This window comes from Natrix helvetica (assembly GCF_964273705.1).
Source record: "Natrix helvetica genome assembly, chromosome: 2".
NCBI classification, from domain to species: domain Eukaryota; kingdom Metazoa; phylum Chordata; class Lepidosauria; order Squamata; family Natricidae; genus Natrix; species Natrix helvetica.
In genome coordinates, this window is record NC_138552.1 from 201,425,655 (window position 1) to 201,438,433 (window position 12,779).

At 35.4% G+C, this 12,779-nt stretch overlaps 1 protein-coding gene across 4 annotated transcripts in view; it reads right to left on the reverse strand.

Annotated features, from left to right (window-relative positions):
* REPS1 (RALBP1 associated Eps domain containing 1) overlaps window positions 1-12,779 on the reverse strand; it is a 53,524-nt gene that overhangs the window by 4,631 nt on the left and 36,114 nt on the right. For all 4 annotated transcript variants that reach the window (XM_081940561.1, XM_081940560.1, XM_081940562.1 and 1 more), the window contains 7 exons: window positions 11,558-11,645; window positions 9,164-9,265; window positions 4,261-4,330; window positions 2,553-2,671; window positions 1,005-1,069; window positions 495-677; window positions 273-368 (listed from right to left, as the gene is read on the reverse strand). In XM_081940561.1, the coding sequence (XP_081796687.1) occupies window positions 273-368; window positions 495-677; window positions 1,005-1,069; window positions 2,553-2,671; window positions 4,261-4,330; window positions 9,164-9,265; window positions 11,558-11,645 (723 nt within the window). The remainder of the gene's footprint in view (window positions 1-272; window positions 369-494; window positions 678-1,004; window positions 1,070-2,552; window positions 2,672-4,260; window positions 4,331-9,163; window positions 9,266-11,557; window positions 11,646-12,779) is intronic.

Sequence of the window (12,779 nt, forward strand, 5' to 3'; positions counted from 1 at the left end):
GACCTTTCCTGAGAGGTCATCTCACTTGGTAGAAGCAGCTAATTTTCATAAACCTCTTTGAAGACATCAGCCGCAAAATAAATCAGCAGCCATTTGCACTTCATGCCAATTCCTTGATTTCCCATGATTCTTCAGTTCTTTAACAAAAAAAGCTTATTGGCTGTGTTCAATATTTATAAACAATGAAAAGAAAAGAAACCTGAATGTATTGCTTTCTGTACATTGATTAATACATTTTATAAGATATGTTCACCTGTTAGTATGTTGCATACCATGTTTGCAGGGGTAGTAGAAACTGTTTTGTCTTCTATTCTTCCATCTCCTTTGGCAACTCTTATAGATCCTGCAGTATCAGAGGGTTTTTCTACCTAAAGAGAGTCAGAGACATATTCCAGAAACTTATCAAGGCTAAGGATGAAAATGCTCTTCAAATTTATGGAAAGTCTCACTTAATATAGCTATAGACAGATACAGATATATTGATATGTGCTAACCTGGACAACCTCTGGAAGTTTCTCAATTTCTTCAACATCATCTTCATTTACATTTGATGCAGCAAAAACCTCAAAATGGCTAAAGTCTGCAAAGTTTGGCTGTTCTGGGATTTGTTGAGGTGAAGTATTGTTATGCACTATTAAGCCGTCAGCATCTGCTGATCGATGAGCGTGGCTTCCAGCCTATAATTTAAAAAAAAAAAAACCTTTTAAAATCTAAAACAAATATATGCAAAAAGTTGATGAAAAAAGTTTGCTACTATACACTTAACCTAGTCATCACCAACTCAGTCACATTATGGCTCTGGTTATGAGGACTCTTTCACATTATGAGAGCTCATCATTTTGAGAATGCAAAATTCTTTCTTGCTTTCTCCAAGAGACTTCTATGCACTGGCAAAGAGTCCTGTAGTAAAGGGAGAACTGTATTTCATGGCCTAGAGGAAAATGCAATCCGAAAAGAATATCGCAAGAAAACATTGCTAAGTTAAAACAGAAATTCAAACATACCTGTGCGGGCAGAGGTCTTGGAGGCACTGCAGGGGGACAAGCAATCGCTCCAGTCTGCTGTTGACCTAAAAACAGTAAAATTGAAAACCTTCTTGCTTAATAATACACTAATCATATTAATTTCTGGAAAATATTTAGCTGTTGTTTGGATATAATACAGGATCCTGTCAATTAAGAGTCATACCTCAGTAGTATCTGTTGTTCTATTTCAGCCCATCATACATGTTAAGGGTATACAAGATTTAATAGGTTTTAAAACTTTGTGCAAAAGACAGTCTTCTATTTATAAATTCTATACAGTAGTAGAGATAGAAATTCTTTAAATCATCTCTATTAAATTTTAGAATGTCTATACTACTTTGACATGTATACAAAGTCAAAGTTGCAATTACAATTGATAGTACCTTGAATGCCATACAAAAAAAATTACCTAAGTGATTCATAATCTAATAATACTATTATACATGGGTGCCCATAAATTTTAATGTGCCCAATGACAACTGGCATTTGTCAGTACCCTGTTTCACATGGTGGTATTTTTATTTATTATTATTATTATTATTATTATTATTATTATTATTATTATTATTATTATTATTATTATTATTATTATTTATTATTATTATTATTATTATTATTATTATTATTATTATTATTATTATTATTATTATTATTATTATTTGCTAAATCAATGTTTTGTGTTTGGTTCTAACTGTTGAGCAATTATTTCTGTAAGAATATAAACAGTGGGTCTCTGGCCCATCTAGTGCAACAATCTGTTCTCTCAGTGGCCAAGCAACTGCATAAAGAAGTCTATTAGTCTCAGCAGAGGCAGCCTTCAGAGGAAGCCGTACACTGCAATCAAGACCAATTTATGATTTCCATAAATTGGTCCAATGCTTATGCCAGCCAAACTGGCAGTCCGTGTATCTTAAGTAACACCACATCTCATGGTAAAAGATACCATATCACACTCTTCAAATTAAAATATATAGATTGTCATTAACAAATGGGTACCCTGGTTCACTAAACTGTATCAGAGATGTTTTCCTTTGAGCTTTATATAGACATTCCTGTGATTTAAAATTGAAGACTACAGAATCTAATTATAGTAATGATATCACATTAAACTCCTCTGTTAAAAAACATAACTACCAAGACTGGCCTAGGGAATATTAAGAGCTGAGGAATTTCCCTCTGAGGAAACATAATAAATAGCATTTTAATTGCAGGTCTTGAGGAATGGAATGTATTACTAACCATCTTAGAATTGTGAAGTCTTGAATATGTAATGTTTTAAAAAACTACCATTAATTTTGTACATCAAGGTATTTTCCCCCTCTGTATTAGAAAAGTCTTGTAGCATTTAACGTTACCTTAATTGTAATAGTATTAAATACATTTCACTAGTTTCATAAGACTTCTTTAATATTACTTGGAAAAAAAAATCTAAATTATTTCACAACCAACATGTGCATTTCTAAAAATGGGTTAATACAAAATAACAAAAAAAAAAAAAACACCCCCACACATTTCAACTACACTCACCTGGAGTAACTGGGAAGGTCCTGTTCATATCTAAAGATGATGATCGCGAATGAGAGGGATGAGGCCTTGGAGGGGGTGGAGGAGGAGCAGGGTTATCTGGAGAAGTCCCTGAATGTGACCTGAAAAACAATGGAACTACAGAAATTCTATTGCAAACTGCAACTTCCAAAGACTAAAAGATCAGAAAAGTAACATATTAACTTACAAAATAATAATATTGATCCCATACAATGCAAAGACCCATTTTTAAATTTGTGCATCACACCTGATGCATTTGTTATAATTGCTATTACATCGAAGTTCAGCTGCACCTTTTTCACTTATACATTTACATTTGAAACTGGATATGTTATGAATCAAGGCAGTGTTCCCCCATCTGATGCCCCATCAAGAGGTGCTAGAACAGGGGTGTCAAACTCCCTGCCCACGGCCCGGATGCATCACACACTGGCCATGGCTACCTGTTTTAGCGAAGGGGAAAAAAGTAATGATATGTCACATGACAACAACGTGATGCTGCGAGTTTGACACGCCTGTGCTAGACCATCACTTCATCCAATAGGCAACCCGTAGTATCTGGAAGGACTTTGAAAATACCAGCTAAGGAAAGGCTGAATGAAAAACTTTAAAGCAGTAGTCCCCAACCAATCTGGCTCTGTGGACGGCAGCGTGGCGGAGGGAGTGGGGAGGGGATGGTTTCATGTGCACACATGTGCCACTTGTGCAAATGCAGCTTCATGCACTCACCTGCTGCTTGCGTGACCCAGTTCCCAATGGACTGCGGCCCAGTACTAGACTACACACCAGGGGTTGGGAACCCATTTGGAAAAACAGGGCCTTTCTGATCTGCTGAAACTAGCTCTTATCGTACCTTCCTCAACGATCATGGAGAAATCTGGGACTATGCTGCCAGGGATGTTGAGAACTTGAAAATAACAGATGGAAACCTAAGCTATTTATTGGAAAGCAGTTATTCTATCAGGTAACAGAGAAAGGTGAGGAGTGTTTTGCTGAAGCAGCATCTCCGGGGGGTGTGTGTGTCCCTCTTATTATTTGCACCTATGTTATTCACTATAAGAATTGTGTAAGTTTATGAATGATGATTTAGTTCATCACCTTTTTCCTACTTTTGTTTTGCACCTGTATATTATCCTTTCTCATGTTTTATTTCATGAAAGCAGGATACAATATTGTTAATAAGCAAATAAAATTAGGTGAGTGCTCCTAGCAGGAGCACTTATAGAGTGTGATATTATTTTTGGAACAATTTCTTTTTTTAAAAAAAAGATGAATAGCAAAAAGAGCAACAGAGTGACAATTTAGCTGAGGACAGTGAGATTTCTGGTGACAGAATAACACCTTCTGCAAAGCATAACTATGTACCTCCATTATTCCATTTCATTTTGCCTAGAACTCAATCATCTAATTATTTAAACTTTCTGTGAGGGTTTTAACTTCTAAAAGCCTAAAATACTGAAAATCCTCTGAATTGATAACTCTGGCAAGTAGTACATAAACATTCATTTCATTTTTATGTTAATAAATAATGCTATTAAAAGTAGAGCAGTAACACCAGGAAATAACCCTTGAATGACTATCATAGAATCACAGGAAATTTTACCAGACTGAAGTATGTTCTGCAAACAAGCTACAGGGTAGCCAGTTCAGCCAAATAACATTCTGTTGTAATATTTAAGCAGCCAATTACCGTTGTCTAGTTACAGTAGTTCCAATGTGTTCTGCATCTGAAGTAAAGGAATCTGAGCTGCTGTAACCATCTGCTGGAATAAATTAAAATAAAATCTTACCATTGATAAATTACCGTATTTTTCGGAGTATAAGACACACCTTTTTTCCTCAAAAAAAGAGGCTGAAAATCTGGGTGCGTCTTATACATTGAATACAGCATTTTTTGCCTCCTGAAGCCCCGCACCCTTCACCAAAATGGTCGTGCATAGCCTTATGGAGGCTTTCAGAGAGCTCCTGCGGCCTGGGAGGGCAGAAATGAGCAAAAAATGGGCCGTTTTTTGCCCCCCTAGCAGCAGCACTCTATAAGCCTCCAGAAGGTTATGCATGCAACTTTTTTGACAAAATACAGGCCCGTTTTTGCGAAAAACAGGCTGTTTTTTGCTCTTTTTTAGCCCCTCACCCTCCCAGGAGCACTCTGCAAGCCCCCCCAAGGCTATTCATGCTGTTTTTCGGAGGTTTGCAGAGTGCAAAAACTTTTTTTCCTTTTGGAAAGCTCTAACAGATGAGAATTACATTGATCAAATACTGTGCCAGCAGAAACAAAGTCTTAAGGTTTGTCAGCGATTTCCTTCTCTAGCACATGGATAAATACACCTGGAAACACCTACCTACCTACCTACCTACCTACTCTCTTTCTCCCTCTCTACCTACTGTATCTCTCTCTCTTTCTCTATTCCTCTATCTACCTAGCTACTCGCTCTCTCTACTGTATTTCTCTCTCTTTCTATTTCTCTCTCTCTCTCTCTCTCCCTCTACAGACCTACCTACCAACCTACCTACACACACACACTCTCTCTCCCTATCTAGCTACTGTATTTTTCTCTCTCTATCCCTCTACCTACCCTCTCTCTCCCTACCTATCTACTGTATTTCTCTCTCTCTTTCTATTTCTCTCTCTCTCTCTCTCTCCCTCTACCTACCTACCTACCTACCTACCTACCTACCTACCTACCTACCTACACACACACACTCTCTCTCCCTATCTAGCTACTGTATTTTTTTCTCTCTCTATCCCTCTACCTACCTACCCTCTCTCTCCCTACCTATCTACTGTATTTCTCTCTCTCTTTCTATTTCTCTCTATCCCTCTACCTACCTACACTCTCTCTCCCTACCTACCTACTGTATTTCTCTATCTATCTATCTATCTATCTATCTATCTATCTATCTATCTATCTATCTATCTATCTATCTATCTATCTATCTATCTATCAATCTATCTATCTATCATCTATCTATCATCTATCTATCTATCTATCTATCTATCTATCTATCTATCTATCTATCATCATCATCTAGCTAGCTAGCTATCATCTATCTATCATCTATCTATCATCTATCTATCTATCTATCTATCTATCTATCATCTATCTATCTATCATCTATCTATCTATCTATCTATCTATCATCTATCTATCTATCTATCTATCTATCTATCTATCTATCATCTATCATCTATCTATCTATCTATCTATCTATCTATCTATCTATCTATCTATCTATCTATCTATCATCATCATCATCTATCTATCTATCATCTATCTATCATCTCTCTCTCTCTCTCTCTCTCTCTCTCTCTCTCTCTCTCTCTCTCTCTCTCTCCCTTTATCAACCTACCTACCTACCTACTGTATTTCTCTTTCTCTCCCTCTCTCTCTCCCTCTATCTACCTACTTTTTTTTTAATCTGCCTCTTCAAAACCTGGGTGTGTCTTATACTCTGAAAAATACGGTATATTACATTACAATCTACAGAATGAATTTAACTTTTAAGAATGTAAAAAATAGGGGGGGGGGAGAGGAGCTGACATCGCGACGACACGACGTGCGATCTTGGAGCTCCAAGATCGCAGTCAATACTTTTGCTGCTGGACGGTCCTTTTGGACCTAAACTGTCCCGAAGAGACAGTGACAGGGAAGAGTATGTCCTGCTGATCTCAGGGACACCACAAAGTCTCTGATTGATCCAGGAGAATCTCTTTTTTTCCGGTGACAGAAGCGCAGCCATTGAAACTGCTGAAGTTGGGACAGCTCCAGAACGGGAAGAAAATGGAAAGAGAAAGTGTGTTGCCTGGTGAGGAAATCGTATTATTATAAAAGAGATTCCCCCCCCCCCCAAAAAAAAAGTTAAAGCTAAATTAAATTTGAAAACAGAAGAGAACATGTGGCAAAATTAAGCTATATTAGACAGTGTGTTATTTTTTTTTTAAATTTTCTTTTAGGGATGGAACTTTTGCAAATGTTTCCTATTCTTTAAATTGAATGGATTAGTTTTTCTTCTACTACTTTTTATATTCTTTTTTTTACTCTTATGGATTAAAATCTTTTTCCTTATTTTTATAATGCTGGATTGTATGGGGTTTTTTGCTCCATTTAAGAATTTTGTTTTCTTTAAGCCTGGAATATAAAGAAGATATAAAAGGAATACAAAGAGGGCTGTAATAACAGAGGGAAAGGAAGTAACACTGCCACTTGAGGCTGGAGGCTTGGAAATATTGTTTTTTCTTTTTTCTCTTTGATCATTTGACTTTGCATTTCAAGGTTCTTCAGCCCGTTTACAGAGAGTGATAGTGAGAAGAGCATGGGTTGTTTATACAGGTGCTCTTCGGGAGCTTTATTGGCAGCTGGAGTGGAGTGAAAACAAAACCTTGTCTTGAAAGATTATAAATGAACTTGCTTTAAATTTAATAAAAAGTTTTGAATGCCAGAGTGGCAGTGTTTACAAGTTGGAAGAATGGCGCAACATGAAAAAGAAACCTTAACATTGCAAAAGATTATGTTTGAAATTCAAAAATAATTAGAAGTAACAGAGAAAATTGAGAAGAGATTGGAGAACATAGATCATAGAACAGTAAAATTTGATGGAAAAATTGAGGGTGTTCATCAAATGAAGAAAGTGGAGGTCAGAGTTCTAAAAACTGAAGGAAAAAATAAACAAAGAGACAAGAAAATTGTTGATACTGACAGTGAATTGAGCGCGGTTGGAAATGGAAAGTGTGGAATATGGAAAGGGGAGATAGATGGGCTCTACCCCAGATTTCAAAGTATAGAAGAAGAAAAGAGAGAAGAATTGATGGAACTAAGGAGAGAAATCTTGTCAGAAGCACTAGTGATAACCAAAGATAAGCTGATCGAAGAAGCAGAGGGAGGGGTTTCGAGTTTATACAAGATATGCAATAAGCAATAAGTTGCGAAGAGAAGTCCATACAAAACTTACTAAGGAGATAACCAGAATACTAATGCCACAAATGGCAAGAGACACAAGACTGCACTATTACTGGAAAGACACAGGTTGATGTAATGAAAGCTTACAATAAAAAATTAAGTCAAATTTAGTTAAATTTAGAGCATTATGTATAAAATGAAGTGATAATGTATATAGTTAAATAATTGATTGACAATGATAATAATGCATATATATCTACTGGTTTGATAAGAGGAAATTTAATATAAATTGCAAATGGTGACTACGAAAGGAGGTTTAGAAACTCTGTTATTAAATATAACCAATTTTTATTTAGAACATGTTATAAAGATGTAATGTTACTGGGTGATATTGGGAAGAGCTAATGGAATGCCATTATGTGATTTTGCTTTAAATCTGAAATATTTTATATAAAAGGACGTAAAAACAATTATAGTCAAATGAAGGTTGAGGTATAATGGGAGTAATATATATAAATATATTTGATTTAAAATATATGATTTGATATGAATTGTAGGTGATGACTGTGGAAGGGATGCACAGAAGTTTTTGTAACCAATCGACACACTTTCTACAAGTTGTAATGGAAGATGGTTTGGTGTTTGTGTGTGTGTGTGTTTTGTCTGTGTTTATTCAAAAACAAAAAAAATCTTTTTAAAAAAAAGAATGTAAAAAATAATAAATTGAGCCCAACTGATAAAATATTTGACATAAGACAGATTTCTAGTGTCCAGCCCTGAGACTACCATTAAGAGTATGCTCTTATAGGTATATAGATAGATGGCCCACAATGGATACTTACAGCATAAAAGAAATTACAGTATATGAGTAATTAATTTTAAGTGAGCAGAAGGTCACATAAAAATAATAAATTGAGCCCAACTGATAAAATATTTGACTAGGTTTAAGAAATGTATAGTTTACAACCTGGAAGATTATGTTGCATGAATAAAGCTCTATTAGAAAGGATTGTGTGAATCATAAAATTTGAAAGAACTTCACCTGCCATAGATGGGATTTTATATTTACTGAACTAAATTGTATCTTTATACTAGGAGAAAACATTTTGACTAAAAGTATTCCTCGAGTTACAACAGTTCATTTAGTGACTGTTCAAAGTTACAATGTCACTGAAAAAAGTGACATGACCATTTTTAATAGTCACGACTTTTGCAGTATCCACATGAACATGTGATCAAAATCCAGATGCTTCGTTAACTGGTTCATATTTATGATGGTTGCAGTGTTTCAAGGTCATGCGATCACCTTCTGCAACCTTTTGACAAACAAAGTCAATGGGAAAGCCAGATTCCTTAACAACTGGGTTACTAACTTATCAACTGTGTAATTTACTTAACAACTGAGGCAGGAAAGGTCATAAAATGGGGAAAAACTTCATTTAACAAATGTCTCACTTAAGAACAGATATTTTGAGCTCAGTTGTGGTTGTAAGTCGAGGATTACCTGTAAATAAAAACTACAAACCATCTCAAGACAATTCCAGAACACGGCACTTATAAAACAGCTGCTAAATCTCAGAAAACTTTCAACACATTGTTGCTGAGTCAGAAGAGAACTAAGCTATACTTTATTTTTTTTCAGCTGACTGGAATAACACGTTTTCAAGACATTATTGAAAAATAAATTCTGATACTTGCCAGCCGCATTTCCTCCTGTGAATTTTACTGATGAACTTATTTTACTTTCTTCTGCAAGATCTGGTGACTTCACTAGCAAGGGACTTGTAGGATTTGTGTGATCTGGAAAGAAATTTAAAAACATTCAGCGCAAGTTTAGATAATTACTCTGACTATTTGAGACGAAGATTGTGAAGTTTGATGCAAGCCACTAAACAATAAAGGTGCGCTTGCCTGCTTGATTTGAAACAAAAAAAAACAGAAAACAAATGGTATGTTAAACTAGTTTTGGTATATGAAGTCAGACCCAGCATGGGAAATTTAAAACTGTGCAGCATTTAAACCATTAAAATTTAAATGCTGCAAGGTTGATCCTGAATTTTTATTCAAAGGCAACCCAATAAAGAGATAATAATACAATAGCAGAGTTGGAAGGGACCTTGGAGGTCTTCTAGTCCAACCCCCTGCCTAGGCAGGAAACCCTGTACCATTTCAGACAAATGGCTATCCAACATCTTCTTAAAGACTTCCAGCGTTGGGGCATTCACAACTTCTGGAGGCAAGCTATTCCACTGATTAATTGTTCTAACTGTCAGGAAATTTCTCCTCAGTTCTAAGTTGCTTCTCTCCTTGATTAGTTTCCACCCATTGCTTCTTGTTCTACTCTCAGGTGCCTTGGAGAATAGTTTGACTCCCTCTTCTATGTGGCAACCCCTGAGATATTGGAACACTGCTATCATGTCTCCCCTAGTCCTTCTTTTCATTAAACTAGACATACCCAGTTCCTGCAACTGTTCCTGTGCATTTCGTTTTTCTTGCCTAAATGTAGAACCTTACTCTTTTCACCATTGAATTTCACTTTATTAGATAGTGCCCAATGTTCAAGTTTGTCAAGATCCTTCTGTATCTTAAGCTTATGTTCTGGAATGTTGGCTATTCCTGCCATCTTGGTGTCATCATTTAAGACATCATATCTTAAAATCTCAAATTTAACTTTTGCAGTTTGTTTCTTCATTATCTTTTATTTTATAACCTTGCCTCACTAAGAGATCTGGAGAAAATGTGCATACTTTTATATAACTTTGATTACTCCTAGTAAATATTCTCCCAATAATTGATTTTGCATTTGCTCCGTAATCTCGTTTACAATTCAAGCTGTATTGTTCTTCTAAGTTGTCATTACAGAAAATCAGAGAGATCATGCACTTCTTTAAAATATAAAAATGCATTTTCAAACATATAATTCTCTTACAAAAGTGTATTTGGAAAATGAACTCAACTTCACGTTAAGTACCAAACTGAATGTTTTGACCCCCTTCCAGTATTTAAGATCTATACTACGTCAGAGGTGAGCTAGATTCTTGACAGAAGAGTTAACAGGATAACCAATTATGCTGCCATTAGTGAAAGATGCACTGTACAGTCTGTCACAAGCCTTAATCATCATCTCGAGATAGAGATACAGTGGTACAATCTGTCTCTGTCTCTCTCTCTCACACACACCCCTCCCCAACTAACAGTCTGCCTGACACTTTTTTAAAAAAAAATATTGGTTATTTCACCAAGTTCAAAACTTTTCACAGTGAATTGGGAACATTTTGTCAGTTTGTAATCTTTGCACATGGGTAGGCAATTAATTTTGCCAAGGGGCTACTCCCATCCCCCATCCCCCAAATGGTTGCTGCCCAGACAGGGAGAGTGAAATATAAAATGCCTATGTTTGCCCTAGCAGGTAACAAAACCTGGATATCCATCCATGTTTGAAAAAGAAACAGCAATAGAATTAGAATTAAAACTAACTAAAAATAAAATCAAAAGTAAATATGAAAACAAGAAGGAATACTAACTGGGAGTGTGTGTGTGTGTGTGTGTGTGTGTGACAGAGAGAGAGAGAGAGAGGGAGGGAGGGAGGGAGGGAGAGAGAGAGAGAGAAAGAGAGAGAGAGAGAGAGAGGGGTATCTTAGGAATTTATGAACATTTTAAGCATTTCTGTACAATATTTATTTATAATACAATGCAATATTTTATTCTATAGAAAAAGGCAATCTAGTAAGAAACATTTCAGTTAAAATTGAGGCTCAGTTTGGCTGAATTTGTCCTTGAAAGAGTTTTTCAAGACTCTGTTAGATTAATTTTTAAGGTGAAAGAGTTTTCTGTGTTTTTGAATCCCAGTTCATTATACAGTATGTGGTATTCATATAAAACATTATTGGTTGAGTCAGAATTATCCCAAAACACTCTTAAGTGCACCAAGATTAAAAAATCGGGTATTTTGAAATATTTAATGAGTAACAAAATGATTAGTGTCTTTCCTTGGAGCCCTTAAATCTGTAGTTTTTAACAAATAACTAATTATCGTGGAAGTGATTCTTGGCTATTAAAAAGATACTTCTATAAGTGACAAGCATCTCTTACCATTTCCAGTTCTTTTAAGTTCCATTTCTTGCATATGAATTTTGCTTGGTGTCATTCGAATAGGAACAGGGTGAACAATAGCAGTATCCTAAAACAGAAAGGGATTTAAAAGGAAACTATTTAAACCAATTATTCTATTAAACTATGTTGACTGTTTTAAAATAAGATAAATTGTTCTCGGGCTTATTATCCATATCCATACCCATTTCACTTTTCTCCTTTTGTTGCTGCTTGCTTATGTGTCCTTGGCTACCTTTTCCCTAGATATACAGTTTTTCAATTTTTTTATATTCTCTTAAGAAGCAAGCTACACTTAAACCATTTGTTCTGATTATGTCATCTACATAAGGCTACTATCAAAAGAGGCAAATCCACAAAGCAAGTCTTAAATTTTCTTTAATTTCATTTACAGGATTATCAGAAAATGGATTAATTATGCTACAGAAAGAAGTATAGCTTGACCTCTAAGGCTTACTCTTATAATTAAATACTGGGTACAAGAACACTATGCACAATGTAGGTACTATCTCTGTAAATCTCTTTTATACCTCAATAGCATTAACATTTTGCACACATACAGTATTTGGGATCTAACATAGTGAATATCAGCTCTTTTCCTGACATTACACAAAGGCACACATTTCACTGGGAAAGCATGTCTATTTTCCTCAATACCAAAGCAAAATGCATTGGTAGTTACTAAGTGTGAAACTTCCCAAAGCAGTTTTTATGCAATATTCTTCCCATAAAATGATAAAAGGTTCAGAAGCACATGCATCACATGTCTAATAATTTACGTAGAGACAGGGATCAACAAGCTAGGCAGAAATGTATCCCCACCTCCAAAGAGAAAAATAATGTTATATTTTTATAGTGCTCCTTATTAATTTTGAAGGGCTAGCTATAGGAAAACCATGTTGGACAAAGTTCAAACAAAGCAAAATAAAGGAAGCAAAAATGTGCTGCCTGTGATCTGAAGTAGCATAACTACATTCAATACGGTAAATTGGAGGACTACTAACAGAACAATAAATATTTCCATGTTTCAGGCAATAGATTTGTGACTAGCAGCAATATAACATGAAATAAAGGGCTAAAGATGTTCTAAGGCAGTAGTTTTCAAACATCTTGGTCTCTATTTTTGTTTCAGGATCCCTTTACTTTCTTAAAAATAATTGAGGAACACAAAGAGCTTTGGATTATGTGGCTCATATTTATTATT